The sequence below is a fragment of the Melanostigma gelatinosum genome (assembly GCF_949748355.1).
Source record: "Melanostigma gelatinosum genome assembly, chromosome: 8".
In the NCBI taxonomy this organism is placed as follows: domain Eukaryota; kingdom Metazoa; phylum Chordata; class Actinopteri; order Perciformes; family Zoarcidae; genus Melanostigma; species Melanostigma gelatinosum.
Genome location: NC_136641.1, coordinates 4,702,439 through 4,720,587, shown reverse-complemented (window position 1 = coordinate 4,720,587; position 18,149 = coordinate 4,702,439). Strand labels below are relative to the sequence as shown.

The 18,149-nt window shown below is 44.1% G+C and overlaps 1 protein-coding gene across 1 annotated transcript; it reads right to left on the bottom strand.

Annotated features, from left to right (window-relative positions):
• Window positions 1-2,087: 2,087 nt before the first annotated feature.
• Window positions 2,088-17,191, bottom strand: krt18a.1 (keratin 18a, tandem duplicate 1; the record flags this gene model as incomplete). The annotated part of the gene is made up of 14 exons (XM_079273055.1): window positions 16,669-17,191; window positions 14,735-14,817; window positions 14,224-14,380; window positions 13,058-13,222; window positions 12,839-12,964; window positions 12,404-12,624; window positions 12,179-12,290; window positions 4,429-4,773; window positions 3,803-3,885; window positions 3,565-3,721; window positions 3,174-3,338; window positions 2,953-3,078; window positions 2,594-2,817; window positions 2,088-2,217 (listed from the first exon to the last, which is right to left on the bottom strand). The coding sequence occupies exons 1-14, from the start codon at window positions 17,104-17,106 to the stop codon at window positions 2,088-2,090; spliced, it is 2,532 nt and encodes an 843-aa protein (XP_079129181.1). The 5' UTR covers window positions 17,107-17,191.
• Window positions 17,192-18,149: the final 958 nt, after the last annotated feature.

Genomic DNA, 18,149 nt, shown 5'->3' with positions numbered 1-18,149 from the left:
AGAAGCCCAACAGACTTTCCCACGAGCGTTGGATGTTTCGTCGCTTGGTGTCGCTTTATTTTTGAAGGCTTCAGTGCTTCGTTTGGTAGCATTAGCCCACATTCCACACACTGAGCCCTCGGCTCTGCCTCGTTGCCTCCGTTCACAAAGCCGTACTTAAGAAAGTCAGGGTTGTACTTGCGCACACATTTAGACTTTTGGGGGGTATGGCACCACTGTCGTCTTCATTTTTTCTTTTTAATAACTTATCCATAACTTTCGCTACAGGCTAGCGGCTAGCTGAGTGTCTTCTTCTGCTTATTGCAGCTTGTTAAACAACTGACTGACGCATTACCGCCACCAGGTGGTGGGAAGCTATATTGTAACTGAGCGTCTCATGGATAACAGTGATATCTCTGGTGTCTTCAATTGATAACCTATGCGGTCCCGCGGCCCTCGCGGCCCACGGGTGCAAAACTGAAAGTTTTTCGCGGCCCTCTAGGTGGCGCTCGCGGCCCAATCATGGGCCGCGGCCCTATGGTTAAGAATCACTGTCCTAGAGGGTCATAATTTGAAGTGTAGGGCCACTGATTAAAAGTCGGTAATTTCTGAGTTGGGAGTGAAAACGTAATTTGCCAAAAAGCCATAACGAAAGTGCTGAGCGAACTGGAGCTGGAGCTGTTTTTAGCCTCGTTGCAGCATCCAGTTTTACTTGGGTTGCTTCGATTCTTCGGTGATTAATGACAAAGCAAAGGGAATGCTCAGAGGGCCTCCTCTCTCCATGCAGAGAGAAAGGTCTTGTTGAGCCAGTTCTCTGTGGGGCCTGAGGAATTGCAGGCTTAAGCAGAGACATGTACCGGTGTCCTCTGTCCTATCTCATCTATCTCCTGTATCCGTCCATCCAGCATCCCCTTCTTTTCTATTCAGTCTCTGGAATTCCCTGTGTCTCTGGTCTAGTCTGCCCAGCCTCTGTCTGGCTGAAGGGGGTGGCAGAGCCAAAGCTGCAACAAAGGCTCAGAGTGTTAGGGAAGACAGCTTCACGACTTCACCCCCAATAACTGACAGTGAGACTACACACACACGCACGCACGCGCGCACGCACGCACGCACGCACACACACACACACACACACACACACACACACACACTTTACATAACAGCCATATGGAAACTGGCACAAATTAGGAAACTTTCACTTGTTGTCAAATGCAGTTGGGAAACCAGTTTTGAAACAGATCTGGCAGGATGATTAATGATTCTGTCTGTGGAATGTTGCAATTGAATATTTAAAAAAAAACATGAAATTGTGATGATGAACAGTGGATTGATTGGTAAAGGTTGAGTTCAAGCACATAAGCGGTCCAAAAATGTCCCAGCCAATTACCCAAAGCTGTTGCTCCCCACAACATATGATTAAGTTATGCAGCGATTCATCCGGGACCAAAAGAGGCTGTACCACACAGGAACCAGATGGACTAATGTGAACATAAATAAACAGAAAACAGAGACACAGCACTGCTTGGACAAGGCATGGGAATAGGGGCCTTCTGCCCTTTACGGGACAGGGCTTAAGAACGCAGGTCAGAATGTGCATTTCTCAGAAGCTGGAAGAATTTCCCACACAAACAGCAGACTTCTGTGTGTGTGGGGGGGGGGGGGGAGTCGACATACTGTATATGTGCAAGTTGAAGCTGTAGAATGATATATAATCATTTTCAGCTTCTATATTTCTTTGTTTCACGATCGCATTCTAAAAGTCTGTAACTGATACACTAGTTTAAGGTGTATTATATTTGGAAATAATTTCCAAACCTTTGAAAGAAACAAACAAACAACATAACATTTGGGAAAACAAGTTAATTTGCGCTCTTTTCTTTAGGGTTAGATGAGAAGATTGCCTGCGAGCAGCTGGTTAGCGTAGCTTAGTATAAAGTCTGGAAGCAGGTGAAACAGCTATCTTGAAGTGGTTTTGTTACATTTTGTGACATTTTGTAATGATTGTTTGCTCCTCAACACAAAGCTTAAAAAAGACAACAGTCAGGCAGAATGGTATTCTTCGTATTGTTTATTTTATCTTTGAGACAAAGGGGTCTCCCCCAAATCAGTTTTTAGTTACCAGCAACCATCTCACTGGATTTGACGTCCTTGCTCTCTGACACCACTTTGCCATCCACCAGAGTCTGAGTGACTGTCACCACTTTGGTCTGGACCATCTTTGGTTCAACTGCATCCTCTAGACTGTAAGAGTGAACAAAACAGCAAAATCAATACAAGGATGTTTATTTGTAATGTGTAAAACTAAAGGTAGTACTCGTAATTAGATCCTTCATGACACTATTTTTGCATCAAATATATACTGGTTCTTCAACTTATCTGGTATATCCACATACAATTTAGCAGTTCAAATTAGAGCCATGGGAAGAGTATTGACGGATGAACGACTACTTTCCATATCAGCGTCCCTTCATGCTTGCGTGCAGCTAATTTGAATCAAATTTGCAAAAGCCTCCCCGAGATGACCAAAGCCGTAATATCCTTCTGCTCACAATGCAAAACAATGCATGTTTGGCTTTCAGCAAAGGTATGAACGAGCAAGTTTCTTCCTCATACTCACATAAAGTCCGACTCGCCGTCCAGCAGCCTCCTGTACTCGGCGATCTCGGCCTCCAGTTTCACCTTGATGTTAAGCAGGTGCTCGTACTCCCTTGTGTCGTGCTGGATGTCGGAGCGGATGCGAGTGAGCTCCTCCTGCAGCCTCAGGATGACCGCGTTGTACTTCTCCACCTCCATGTTGTAGCGCATCTCGATGTCACGCAAGGTGGCCTCCAGGGAAGCTTTCTGTCAAGAGGCGAAGAAAAAGCGTGTTCGATGAATGCATGACCTGGTGACTGGTCTTGGCTTTCTTGAAAACATTGATATCAGTCATGTCTGTACGATAATTATGCCCTGATCACTGACCACAAATGTTCTTACCAGACTAAGTGCGGACTGCATGTCAATGTCCAGTCCCTGATACGTCCTCCTAGAATCTGACATCACGGTCGCAGCTTCCTTCAGAGCTGTTGAGCTCTCAGTCACTTGGAACTGCACCTCTGTGATCTGGACACAATATAAAATACTAATAGTACATAGAATAGGTACTTGACAAACAGAGCTTGTTAACCCAAAGCAAAATCTTGGCATTGACGAATTACCTGAGAGTCATGCCATAGTTTGAGCTCCTCCTGGTTCTTCAGGGCTATCTTCTCATACTTGGCCCTCATCTCCTCCATGATCTTGGCCAGGTCCTGTCCTTTAGGAGCGTCAACATCCACACGGATGCCAACCTGGGTGATCTGGGCACGCAATTCAGCAACATCCTGTTGAGGGGGGGGGAAATAGTCAGGCGGTGTTTTCCTGAACAAGGTTAGTGGGGTTATCCGGTGCAAGGAGGTTAAGGGAAAAAAAGAGATTGCCATAATGTTGAGTAATTACGGTCTAGTATTGGGATTACTTTTCTCTTTGAATTGCTACTCCATCGTTTAGTTGGATTGGGCCAAATGCAGTTTTCGTCAACACAAATAATTTCTGACCAGTGTCCCTCACCGTCTTGTGGTTCTTCCTCTGGTTGATCAACTCTTCCTTCAGAGACTCGATGTCGCTCTCCAGGTGCAGGCAAATAACGTTGGTGTCATCCAGAAGCTTCCTCAGGCTGGCCACATCGGCCTCCACCGTCTGACGCATGGACATCTCGTACTCCATCCTGACAAATCAAATCACATATCAGATTCACACCAGATGGAAAGCTTGTTTGATTCTGGATGGAAAGCTGATGAACACTCACTTCATTCTGAAGTCGTCGGAAGCCAGGTTTGCGTTGTCGACAGCCACAGCAAGTTCCGCGTTGCGGTTGATCATGTTAAATACCTGGAAGAAATTAAATTGCTTCTTGTGTGAAATGCAAACACACAGTGGCACTCGATCCTCCCACTGCGAATTCAATGGACAGCAAACTGTAACTTTCACTTTGATATATTGTGCATGTTAAAGATTTGCCTTTGATAGCACGCTGTAAGTCATAAAATAACAAAAGGGGTTATCTCTCATAGCTCGACACAGAGGCGAAGATAAGAGTGTGACTAGATGTAATAAACATTGCGAAATCAGTCAGAGGGATCCATAAACTCTCAATGCCAAACCCATCATGTATGATAATAAAAAAGTGCCTCAGGCTGGAATGGCTTTTGCTCCAACATCATGTGACGAATTCGAGGGAGCAAGTGGACATAGCGTTGAGATCTTGGTCAATTAAAAGTTCCAGCACTTACACATAGATTTTGGGCACCAGTGTGAAATGACCAGAACACCTCAAGAGACCCAGATTTATCTCTGGCACTATGTGGTGAGGTAGAATATAAAGAAACCTTTTTGCTTTCAATTGATGATTCGCAACAGGTATCATTGACTCACCTTGGCCCTCAGCTCCATGATGTTTGCGTTGTACTTGCTGAAGTCCCTCCCATCCATGGGGCCTTTCTTCTCGATGATCTCCCTGATCTTGATCTCTAGAATGCCGTTGGCCTTCTCCAGACTCTTCACCGACTCCAGGTAGCTGGCCAGCCGGTCGTTCAAGTGCTGCATGGTGGTCTTCTTGTTAGTGATGGCCAGGGTTCCAGAGGTGGACCCAGAGGACAAGGACTGGTAGTCATACCCACCCCCGAAGCTGCTGCCAACCCGATTGCCGTACGCCGTGGAGATCCTGATCCCATGGCCGCCCGCCCCGCCGCTGACACTGTGGGCGTAGGACCTGTCCATCTGTAGGGATCTGGGAGCGGATGCCGAATGGACACCAATAATTTGAGAAGTCTGGCGTCTGAACATGGACTCCATCGCTAAAAGACGTGTGCTGATCAATCAGAGGGAGAAGCTGTGCGTCCTGGCACAAAGGGGTTTGGCAGCTGACAGGACGGAGGCAAACCTTTGTGTCTTATATATCACTCTGACAGGCAATATTCCATCCTGCCACTCCCCCCCTATCTATATTACATTTGTACCTTTAGTCCTCTTGCTTAGACTTTGTCCCCAAAACACCCACTGTGACCAAATCAGTCAAAGGCAAAACAGTACACTGACATTTTCACGTCAGTAGTGTGTAGTAAATAAGCTGTATCTATAGTGACCATGATATCAACAGCAGCTTAAGCATAAGGGTGACCACACTGAATATGGATCTTATTCTCAGCAGATTCCATGAAAAGACTAACAAAGAAATGATCCTACTGTATAACAAGTATTGTCTGTGTATTAAAAGCCTGATATATCTTATTCCTCTATGCCATATAGCTCCATTGTTTTCCAAAAACTTTTAAAAACACATCAATGAGCCACACTGGGTGACGTGTTCCTTCATTATACTTTTTAAAAATATTTTTTTGTGCAATTTGAAGTAAATCATACAGCATTGTGATGCTGTTAATACTCACCTGGGTCTTCATTACAGAAACATATCTTAACTGCTTGTCTTGTCTTAACGTACATTTCATAGATAGGAAAAGTCTTCCTGTTACAGAATCAAGTCATAAAGTCAAGGCGGTGTCCTATCCTATCTCAGACTTCTTATCTTATCTTAAGAAATGAAAACTATAGCTGCAAAGGCCATTCTTCAATTGGCACTCATCCTGTCATGCCTGTATCTATGGTTAGGATATTCATCCGATCGCCTGTATCTTTGATCTGATTGGACTGGTGAGCTACTCCAGATGGATAAGCAATAACACCAACGGCTCTACATACAAAAAGGTGTTTCATTTTAGCTGGAGTCAGAGGCACTAAATGTGTCGGTGGAGGAGAGGAAACCCCACTACTTCTGAAGTAATTACTTGTCTTCTTAGTCAATATACCGGTACTGTATGTACCTATTAATGCATGGTCTGGAAAATGAAAAGCATTACATGGTTTAAGAAGTCTTTCAATCATTATATTTCGGTGTTCATGTTGTTCCCCATTTACATTGTCTTTGCCATACAGACCTAACAACAGTGCTCCTGCTATTATTGGCAGCTATTTTGAATTCAGGACAAGCTCAATGATATCCTAAATTAGGATTCCTAACTTATTCTACGATAAGAGAGGATTTTTCCTAGATGCAGTTCGGAAACATGTTAGAAAGTATTGAGGGACGGACTGGGCTTTTTCATGGAATTTGTGGATAACAAGTGAAGTGAAGAATTACACCGGCCTGATCCTTGAACTGAACGGGTTACATTGGTACATACTATTCCTAAAGTGTAACAGCAGTAATAAATAAGGCCTATAAAATGATTGTGCAGCGGTTTCTGATAGTATGTGAATGTATTTTGATAGTTGTCAGGGCAACAATCATTTCATCTCCTTCATCTCTACGATCTATCTCGGTCTTATGTTCCTCTATGCCATATAGCTCCATTGTTTTCCAAAAACTTGGCCTGTCTGCCTGTCTGCCTGTCTGCCTGTCTGCCTGTCTGTCTGTCTGTCTATCTGTCTGTCTGCCTGCCTGCTTGTCTGTCATGTTTGATCCTGTGTCTGCAGGATTGTATTGCACAGCTCTGTTTGCTTGTTTTTGTGTTGTTGTCTTTTTAAACAGTTTTTAAATGTTTAAATGTTTTTAGCGGCTTCTAACACCGTGCCCAGGGACAACGGTTGAAAATTAGCTTTTTTAGCTAACACTGTCACATTTACAGTCATGTTTTTATTAATGTGTGCTGTCGATTAATGTGAACTGTCCCTGTACAAATAAAATCTTAATAATAATAATAATAAGCAGCAGAATTACCCCGTTCAGGTTACGAAATAATCCACCAGGAATGTGCACGTGCGTGTACTTCTACGCGGTGATCGCGCATTTGCACTCTTTCCCATCCTGGCAAAGCAGCGTTGTCATTGACACAGGGTGTTAATGTTGCTCTGAACCCAGCAGTGAGGCATCCTTTGATGATTTTGGTACAGTGGTTGTAAAGGTAGCACTACAACTTTCAACCTGGGGAGGAAACAGACTGCAAGCTAAAGTGACCAGAATGAATGAGCTAATGCTCATCATACATGAGCTCTGGGGCTTGATTTAGTCTCAGATTTGAAGTCCCAGTGAAAAGGAAGTTGGAGCGTCTTTAGCTTCTGTACCGGGACGTATTCCTCTGTGAACTGTTTGAGCCATGCATACAGTTAAAACAGCGATTTATATCAAAACCTTTAAACTTGATTGCACGACTAAAAAGTGGGCGGGCTTAGAATGTAGCGTGACATGGAGCTTGTGGAGAATTTCAGTATTAAACACATAAGTAGGATTAAATAACCCCCCTAGTGATGAGTAGAAGTGTCACAATAATAATATGTTAGTCACAATATGTTTACAATATTCTTGCTTATAGAAGATATTATGTGTTCCAGTATATTAACTAATTGAATGTATTAAATCATAAAAGTACCGCCACTCAAGGTATTAAAACACTGTAAGAATAGTTTGAGGGTCAGACAGGGATTCTGAATGAGACATGCAGCAAATGGAGGATGTGGTCAGTGGGGAGGACAGCTGACCAGAGGTGGAGTCAAGACAGATGTTTTGCGAGGAGAGGAGCTGGTTCGCTGAAGGATCGATCCAGGGAGGGGACAGAAGTCAAATGGAGCCAATCACTCATCGCCACGGAGGGTCATTCAGATGTTTTATGACTGTTTCGGACATTTCCAACTGTCGGGGCATATAAGAGACTGTTCTGGAGCGAATTCCTCAGACCACATCCGCTCTCGTTTTTCAGTAGCTGAATTCAGACCTGTGAGTGAGATGCGTGCGTGTGGTCTCTGTTCTCGAGAACATTACGATTGATAGTTGGTTCCGCTTGTAAGTGAACTTTGTGTAGTACATTAAATATTGTTATTGATTGTGAACCGGATCCAGTCCATTTTTCTGATGCGCGTGCGCACTAGGAAGCTCGCAGCAGAAAAGTCCCTGCGGCCTGCAGGCTCTCATCCTTTTGGTTTCTAAACCCTAACCCTAAATCGGGGCCCTGTATGCAGCTAGCCGCTTCAATTCCTGTCCTGCAAGTTTATAGAAAAAGAAAGGTGAGGCTGCGAAGAAACAATAGTAAACATGCTAACTTATCAAACTTAGCATACATTCCTCGTCAGCCTGTCCAAATAAATTGGGCAAAGAAAGCTTTAACCACATTACACTTAGCTTTATTAAATGTCAGGTCTCTGTCAGGAAAAACATTTTTAATCAATGATTTTATTGTTAGGCACAAACTGGACATTTTGTTTTTAACTGAAACTTGGTTAAATCAAGATAACAGTGCAGCTGTTCTTATTGAATCAACACCTCCCAACTTCAGTTTCATGAGCGAAACAAGAGCACATAAGAAAGGAGGTGGAGTAGCTGTTTTATTTAATGATTCTCTTCAATGCAAGCAGATGCCCTTTGGTCATTTTAGTTATTTTGAATATGTGGCTCTGAATTCCACTCAAGCTTTATTCCTAAACATTTACAGACCGCCTAAATACTGTGCAACCTTCTTTGATGAGTTTACTGAACTGCTGTCTGTAATCTGTATTGATTTTGACTGTGTTGTTATTGTTGGTGATTTTAATATCCATGTTGATAATCCCCAGGACAGAGAGTCTATAGAACTATGTGGTGTCCTTGATAACTATGATCTGACTCAGCATGTGACAGGACCCACCCACAACAGGGGGTACACTCTGGACCTAATCATCACCAAAGGTGTAAACATTTCCAAGGTTGCTGTGACTGATGTTGCACTCTCTGATCATTTCTGTGTTTTCTTTGAGAGTGCAATCTCCTTGCACACAAATGTCCAAACCAAGGTTGTGACAAAGCGTTACATCTCTGAAAACACCAGTGAACTATTTATTCAGAAGTTCTCCTCCACACCAGCCCTCTCTTGCCTCTCAGTCAATGAGCTTGTAGAGGGCTTCAATTTTAAAGTTAAAAATATTATTGATGCCATTGCACCCACTAAAGTGAAGGTTGTCTCGGGTAAGCACAGATCTCCTTGGAGAAATGCTACGCTGGTCAAAATAGAGAAACGAGAGTGTCGGAAAGCTGAGCGAAGGTGGCGAAAAACTAATCTCCAGGTTCACTGTGACATCTATAAAGAGAGACTTCGCAAATATAATTTGGAACTTAGAAATGCAAGGCAGTCATTCTTCTCTGACATCATAACCAAAAACAAGAACAATACACGCGCCTTATTTGCTACTATCGACAGGCTAACAAACCCTCCAGTGTCGGTAGCTGCTGAACTCCAATCCACCTGGGCATGCAATCAATTTGCCTCCTTTTTTACTGACAAAATTCAGAAAATTAGACAAGCAGTCAGTGCCTCCACATCAACCACAGGATATGTGTTGTCCCGATCTCTGAATAACATCCATTCAAATATCATGACACAATTTCATTCAATCGACCGTAGAAGCCTAGAAGACATCATACAACATCTGAAGTCATCCTCCTGCTGCTTGGATATTCTACCAACACACTTTTTCAAAAATATTTCAAACTGCATGAGCACTGATCTTTTACAAATTGTAAACACATCCCTTCTCTCAGGTGTCTTCCCACAAGCCCTAAAAACTGCAGTTATTAAACCACTCCTAAAGAAGGTTAGTTTAGACTCCGCAACGATGAAAAATTATAGGCCAATATCAAACCTCCCATTTTTACGTAAAATAACTGAAAAAACGGTTTTCCAACAGCTGACCGACTTCTTGGCCGTAAATAACTGCTTTGATGTTTTCCAGTCAGGCTTTCGACAGCAAAACAGCACTGAAACTGCTCTTGTTAAGGTTTTCAATGACATCCACTTAAACATAGACAATGGCAGATGTTCAGTCTTAGTGTTACTAGATCTCAGTGCTGCATTCGACACGGTCGACCATGCCATACTCCTAGAAAGACTAAAAATCTGGATGGGACTCTCTGGCACAGCACGTAACTGGTTTGAATCCTACTTGAAGGGCCGAGAATACTTTGTGTCTGTGGCTGATTACACATCAGAGCTGACTAAAATGACATGTGGTGTTCCCCAAGGTTCAATACTGGGGCCCCCTCTGTTCAACATCTACATGCTTCCACTCGCTCAGATTATGGAAAACAACAAAGTGTGTTATCATAATTATGCAGACGACACACAAATCTACATAACTATGTCACCAGGGGACTATAATCCCATACAAGGGCTGGGTAACTGCATTGAACAAATCAATAACTGGATGTGCCAGAATTTTCTTCAATTAAACAAAGATAAAACAGAAGTAATTGTTTTCGGTACCAAGGACGAACAATTGAAAATCACCGCTCAGCTTCAGTCACTGATGTTAAAACCTACAAACCAAGCCAGAAATCTAGGTGTAGTTATGGATTCAGACCTCAACCTGAACAGCCATATCAAGACAATTACCAAATCAGCCTATTATTACCTGAAGAATATATCAAGGATTAGAGGACTGTTTTTGTCTAAACTGTTACTCTTGTAAAGCGGCCTTGGGTCCCCTGAAAGGCGCTATATAAATTAAAGTTATTATTATTATTATTATATCTCAACAGGATTTGGAAAAACTTGTCCACGCATTTATCTTCAGCAGACTGGACTACTGTAACGGTGTGTTTACAGGTCTCTGTAAAAAATCCGTCAGAAAGCTGCAGCTGATTCAGAACGCTGCAGCTCGAGTCCTCACTAAGACCAGGAGGGTGGACCACATCACTCCAGTTCTGAGGTCTTTGCACTGGCTTCCTGTTCAACAAAGAATTGACTTTAAAATCCTGCTGTTGGTTTACAAAGCACTGAATGGTTTAGGGCCAAAATACATCTCTGATCTGCTGCTACCTTATGAACCATCCCGACCCCTCAGGTCGTCTGGGACCGGTCTACTTTCTGTTCCCAGAGTCAGAACTAAACATGGAGAAGCAGCGTTCAGTTTTTCTGCTCCACATATCTGGAACAAAGTCCCAGAAAGCTGCAGGTCTGCTGAGACCCTCAGCTCATTTAAATCAAGATTGAAGACCTTTCTGTTTGCTGCTGCCTTTAATTGAACCACGTTCAATTCATATATTAATCAATTTCCTGCATTTCTGCATTTTACTACTGCATTTTATTTCTTACACTGTTTTTTAATTGTTTTTAAAATCTCCTTTTCTTTTGCCTTGTGTTTTGATGCTTTTAATGGTTTTATGTGAAGCACTTTGAATTACCTTGTTGTTGAAATGTGCTATACAAATAAACTTGCCTTGCCTTGCCTAACAAGCTAGAGAGGACTGCTGCACCACACACACCTGCCTTGATGCTCAATGTTGCAGATTGATTGATGGATGGTATATCATTGGTTGAAATTGGTTGCTACTATCTCACGTAAGCACACGTCATATTTCATATATGACTGGATTTATACAATAAATACATTTTTTAACTGTTTTTTTCTGCATATATTATTAGATAAGTGCACAATATGACAGGGGATGTGATCTGAAAGGGTTAAAAAGACATTTTCCATTTGTTTGCCATGTATTTGTAGTTTAGACACCAGCCAAGAGTTCAGTGTTTCACACACTTTATTCTTCTCAAGAATTCACATGTAGCTATTGGGGGTAAATGCTGTAATCACTCCTGTCACTATATCTTCTGTCTTGCTATGTTAGATTTATTCGTGTTAAAGACATGTCACAGCTCATTTTTAGTTTCAAACAACAACACCATGTTCACACCAAGATAGATTTCTCAAATGGACTTTATTGATATGTGGGAACATCACAGCGTAACAGGCAGATTTAACTGGACAGAAAGAAAACCGAAGATGATGACGTGTAAAGCATGTTTGGCATTTATTTGGATTTTATTACATTGAAATATTCACTCACTTCAATTAGTTTCGCTCTGGGAGAATAAAAAAAAAAGCTCAAATCTCTACAATTTTAAACTTTTGTTAAGCATCTGCGGGTGAAGACAAACTCATAAATAAATCATGATGAAATAAATAAAAGATGATTCAGTTTTCCTCTTATCCAGTTTTATTCCATCGGCCTGTGTACACCCATGAAGTCAAACAAATTGCAGCGTCAGCGCTTAGTGCTCTGAGACTAAGAACCAAGGCGATCAATTTCGGCCAATCATATGTGAGTGTTAGGATGCGGTGACGGTGATTGATGGGAGTGTGAGGCGGTTGCTTCCGGGATTCAAAGGTTCTTGGTTTCTGTGCTGGAGGACACCACCTTGCCGTCCACCACGGTCTGTGTGACGGTCATCACTTTGGTCTTCACTGTCTTCTGGTTCTCCAGAGCATCCTGGAGCCTGAACGGAAACATCAAGAACAAAATTGTCAGGTAGTTCCTGCAGACAGATTCAATAGTTTGCCTTCTGAAAGGGTTGGTTTTGACAACTCTGTCATAAGATTCATTACGTACGAGAAGTCTTCCCCGTCCAGCAGCCGTCTGTACGTGGCGATCTCAGCCTCCAGCTTCATCTTGAGGTTGAGCAGACTCTCGTACTCCTGCGTCTGCTGCTGGATGTTGTTGCGCAGCTGCGTGAGCTCGGCCTCCAGGCCCAGGAGGATGGAGTTGAGGGCCTCGATCTCCATGTTGTAGCGCATCTCTGTGTCCCTCAGCGTGCCCTCCAGAGAGGCTTTCTGTGAGAATAGGCAAGGGGAAAGGAAAGAAGGGGTTAAAGTGATTCACAGTGAACACAACTCTGCTGAAGACAGGTCCATAGCGAGGGGTCACCGGAGTGTAAAGCTTGTGTCAACAGAGTCGTTGTGAGAGCCTTGAAGTGAGAGTGCTGAGTTTGCCGTTGCGGCGTGCGTTGGGGTAAATGAAGTGTGTGCTGACTGAGTGCTGACTCACCATGTTCCTCTGTGACTCAAACTCGATCTCCATGGTTTGCACCTGTCTGCGCAGGTCGTTCACCTCCGTCTGGGCCCCCTTCAGGGCCTCTGTGTTGTGGCTGACCTGGGTCTGCACTTCCGTTATCTGAAATAAGGATTGAGATTAAAGAAATACGTACAATTTTAAGACCACACTAATGGGACTTTGCACTTGATAGTTCCCTTGTTAATTGTTTACCTGAGATTCGTGCCATGTTTTGAGTTCTTCTTGGTTCTGCAGAGCCATCTTCTCGTACTTGGCTCTTATGTCCTTCATGATCTCAGACAGGTCCTGTCCTTTAGCGGCGTCGACGTCCACGTGGACTCCGGACTGAGAGATCTGGTTGCGCATCTCCATGACTTCCTACAAAAATAAATGTGGATCGGGGAGTTCAAAGACAACATCACAGATCTAGTGCACTCACTCCCAACTCAAATACGGTAGCTTTCTCAGTGGTCCTACATGTCAAACTATGGCGCTCTACGTGGTCATCGTTATAGCCAGAGTAAAGGAGGAAGTCAGTTACGTGGTATTGAGAGCGACAAAGTAGGAGTTTCACCCAGGAGGCTGCTGCTGGTGCCCTGTGTAAAACTAAAAGTCGATGTTCTTTTAAGTTATGCAACACTACATCCTGTACATAATTTGGCCTATTTATGTCACATATGTTACATGCGTGTGTGAATCAAGACTTGTTTTTAATGAGCTGTGAACCAGCTCTGTCTTCTAGCCTCTTCCAACCATAATCACGTTATGGTTAGGTAAATATACAGGGGGTGCATCTTAACCTCATACAGTAATTCCTTCAGTAAACTAATGGTTGCGTTTTGGCTGATGCACTTAAATGATAGTTGTTTTAATTCTTTGGTGTTCTCTCCGTTGCCAAATATGGATGGGGACCATTTTTTTTACGATGAGGCTTCCCACAAAATTCACATTAAAGACATCTCAGATCTCTTAACGAACCTCCCTCCTCCCACTGTCGTTTACTCCAGCTTGAGTTCAGGAGCGCCCTGCAGCCGGTTGAGTATGTGTCGGCTGCAGTCGTGGCGTCACACTCAGTGATGATGTTGGAGGGGATTACGAAGAGGTAAGCAAATATTTATTCAAGCCTTCTGAAAGGCGTGGCTGCTTGGTGAAAGGTCAAAGGACTTCTAGATGTAGTGACCCTTTGAGCCAGTGCTGCCAGCTGCTTTCATTGGAAAGGAGTTGGCCACACTGGGCTGGGTTTTTTAAGGGTGAAATAATTCTTTACATCTTGCTCACTCTTGTTAGTTTTCAAAGATTACCAACCCTATCTTTAAAGTTTAGCCACATTTGAATCAACATGTGACAACAGCTGTGTGGTTGTTTGCCATCATACTCACATTTTCGTGGTTCTTCTTGAGGTGGATGAGCTCCTCCTTCAGGGTTTCGATCTCGCTCTCCAGGTTCATGCGGCTCATGTTGGTGTCGTCGATGAGCTTCCTCAGACCGAAGATGTCGGCCTCCACGGACTGGCGGATGGCCAGCTCGGACTCATATCTATGGCAGGGCAGTGAGGGTAGAGTCAAAGCCTGGTACAGGTGCTCCCATTCACCTCGTTAAACTTTGCGAACTGAATAACATAATGAGCAAAGCTACTGAATGGACCAACACTTGGTCGCCAACGATCTTTTTTTAAGGTATATTTCCATGTTTATATATATATGTGGTAAGTATTTGCTCAGCATACAATATTCAGCGCAGCTGTGTTTGCCGTGACATTTAAGTTACGACACAACTGAAAGGGCTCCGCCGGCCGTGATGCAAAGGTGATGAGTTATGAAGGCGACACCGTGCACGGTGTGCCCCGCAGCTCTCTGGCTTTGGGCTTTGCAGTCGGCGGTCGGAACTTACTTCACCCTGAAGTCATCGGCCGCCAGGCGAGCGTTGTCGATGTTGAGAACCAGGCGGGCGTTGTCGGTGGTGGCGTCAAACACCTGGGACATGGTTGACAAAAGAAGGGGGGGTTAGGTTTGCAAACTGAGGACGGGCAGCACAGACAACCAACAGTACGGAGCTGACAAAAAAGTTATTTTATTTATTTATTTTTCAAATAAATTTCCTTTCCTTGTTTATTTTTATCGTATCGATTATTTTATCGTTTCATCTATTGTCCTGTTTTATCACGGTTAACATCTGACCTTAGTCTGTCTTGCTTTGTTAGGCCTCTCTGTTGAGCTTTGTATCGTTTAATTGCCCTGCTTTGTCTGTCAAAGCACTTTGTAAACTCTGTAAAGGCGCTGCATGAATAAAGTTGATATTATTGATAATTGGTTAAATGTCTTTATTGATATACTGTCAGTAGTAATAGGTTTAGCGTGAGAGGAAAGAGTGCCAATATCTCTGCAAATGAGGACAGCGCGAGAGGTCTCCTTCAGGAAACCAGATGGTTGCAGTGTTTGCTTTAGCTGTCACGGTACGGCAGATAAGGGCTGGTGAGCAGGTGGCGTCCAGGTGACAAAGTCCGCGAGCCAATCAGCGGCTGCCAGGCAGCAACTGTCCCGTCTCTGCCGTGGAACAGGATCTATCCTGTCAGCAGGGCCGAGGCAGGGGATTTGCATGAGGAAATTGGTGATGGTGGTTGGGTGTGTGTGTGTGTGTGCGTATGTGTGGTTCTGTGAGAGCATGTGTGTGTGTGTGTGCGTGTTTGCATGGGTAGTTGACGATGTGTGCTTTGCGCTTTGAGTCAGTGTTGTCTTACATGAGGGCTGAGTGATTTTTGCATCACTCCAAAAGAGAAAACAAATATGAGGCAATTTGAACCCAGGGCTGTTCTCCTCCCCTTCTGCCCATTTCGTCTGTGGCATCATTTTCAAAAGGAAGGTTTGCCTTTTCTAAATCTATGCAGCTCCCACAAGGAAAAGCATACCCCCCACCACACACACACAGTATTTAGGTGTTGCTCCAGTTGGCCACACTGGAATGTTCCATTTGGAACATTTCCATTCATTTTCTACAAAGTAAAATGTAACTTTGAACAAAGAGCATCAGCAGGATGAGGGTCACACAGTCCAGTTCTCTTTCAGTCAATACTGTCTCTTTTTTCTTCCTCTTGCACTCAGTGGGGGGAAAACCCGGTGTAAATAATTCACAAATTTTCCCGGGTCGTGTGATGTCTTCACTTACTTTCAGTTCAAAAAATCTTTTGTGTGTATTTGGGGCGTGACAGGTAGGTGTGAAGTTAATGACACTATCAGATAAATTGCTCATGAAAGAAATTCAAGAAAAGCTCCACCTTGGACTATTTGATTCACATTAAGTGAGTTGAGTTGTTCTCCCTCCCTGCCCTTATCACCTTCTGTTTAATGTACACACAGTAGCAGTGACTGTACTGAGTGCCATTGTCCCACCAACAACACACCAGTGTTTGTGTTGAGCTAATCAAAGTGAAAACAGGTCGTTAAAGGTTCTGATGTATGTGTCACTGGACTCTCTTGTATTTCTCCCTGCTTTCCTGCTTCTCTGACCCCCTTCTGATGCTCCAACATTCCTCCACCATACTGTTTCCGGTCCCACCCCTCGCCCCCTTGACCATGCCCCCCCCCACTGGGCCAAGCAGCACCGATGGGGTTGTGTTTAGGTTGGTGGGAACAGAACGTTTGTGGTGTGGTGTAAACACCGTCATGACGTGTTGTGTCTGTTTTACACATTTCCTGCTCAGCCCTACTTGCATCACATCCTTTCAAAACATTCATCATCCCATAAATCAGCCTGGGTTTCATCTTTCAATCCCCTAACTCCAGTCGACACTTAACTAATCAACACATGCCTGCTCCCGCCCCCCTCACCTTCTTCCTCAGGTCATCCAGGACGGCCTGGTACTTGCTGTAGTCCCTGAAGTCGGGCCCACTCTTCTCCAGGGCCTCCTTGATCTTGATCTCCAGCTTGTTGTTGGCCTGCTCCAGGGTCCTCACCGTCTCCAGGTAGTTGGCCAGCCGGTCGTTCAGGTTCTGCATGGCGAACTTCTCGTTGCCCATGATGTCGGCGCTGTTCCCGGACACCTGCACACTGCTGGAGAAGCCCCCCGCCCCGGAGCCTGCCGCCCCCATACCGGCTCCCAGCCTGCTGCGGCTGGTGGAGGAGATGCTAATGCGGGACCCACCGGCCCCGCCGTGGATGGTGGGGGCCCCGTAGACAGGGCCGGAGGCGCGCTGGAATGACATGGAGGGAGTCTTGCTGCTGGTGGAGGAGCGCACAGAGTATGTGCTTTGCCTGGAGGTTTTCATTGTGGCTGGAGAGTGTGGGACTCAGTGACAGAGACTGTGAGTTAGAGAGAGAGAGAGAGCGGCTGGGTAGGCAGAGACAGGAGCTCACAGACACAAGGCAGGAGGAGAGTGGAAGCTGTTACACTATATAAACCTTGTGGGCCCTCAGGTCCGCCCCTAACAACACTCCCCCTCACCCTGAGTCACCTCCCTTTTTTCCACCGGCCTAAACCACGGAACTGCTCACAGCATGCCTTTGTCCTTGGAACCCGTGTAAATAATTCTCAAATTTCCCGGGTCGTGTGATGTCTTCACTTACTTTCAGTTCAAAAAATATTTTGTGCGTATTTGGGGCGTGACAGGTAGGTGTGAAGTTAATTACACTATCAGATAAATTGCGCATGAAAGAAATTCAAGAAAAGCTCCATCTTGGACTATTCGATTCACATTAAGTGAGTTGAGTTGTTCTCCCTCCCTGCCCTTATCTGCAATATATATATATATATATATATATATATATATATATATATATATAATCTCTGTGCAGCTGAACTGCTGTTGGCTGCGTCAAACTTCACATTGACCATTTAAAGCTTCCTCTGAACAATATCTGTCAGTCCTGCTAAGTGTTTTAAGAATAACGAGGAGTCAGCGGACAGCCACGTAAAGTACAGTACAGTAAAAGTCAGTCAAATATGTTGTCAATACAACGTGATTTTCAAAACGCGTTGACTGACTGCAACCGCGAGAGGCCCACGAGCGTACGGTCGTAAATGAGCACATAGAATATTAGACTGGTGGGTCCAGCAGCACGTGAGATCAGCCGTGGACAGACACACACAACACAAAACATAATCGCCTGGTTGAGATAATAAAAGTCAGGAGGATGAATTCATTTTCAGTTTTAGTCTCTTCAGGGGAATTGTTTTTGATAAAAAGATGAAATAACGGCAGCCATACTCTTTGAAGATTGTAACCTGGGTATGAAGCTATACAGGGGGGGGGGGGGGGGTTCTTACATATGTGCAAGGTCTCCCACAATCAAATATTTCAAATTATGTCAC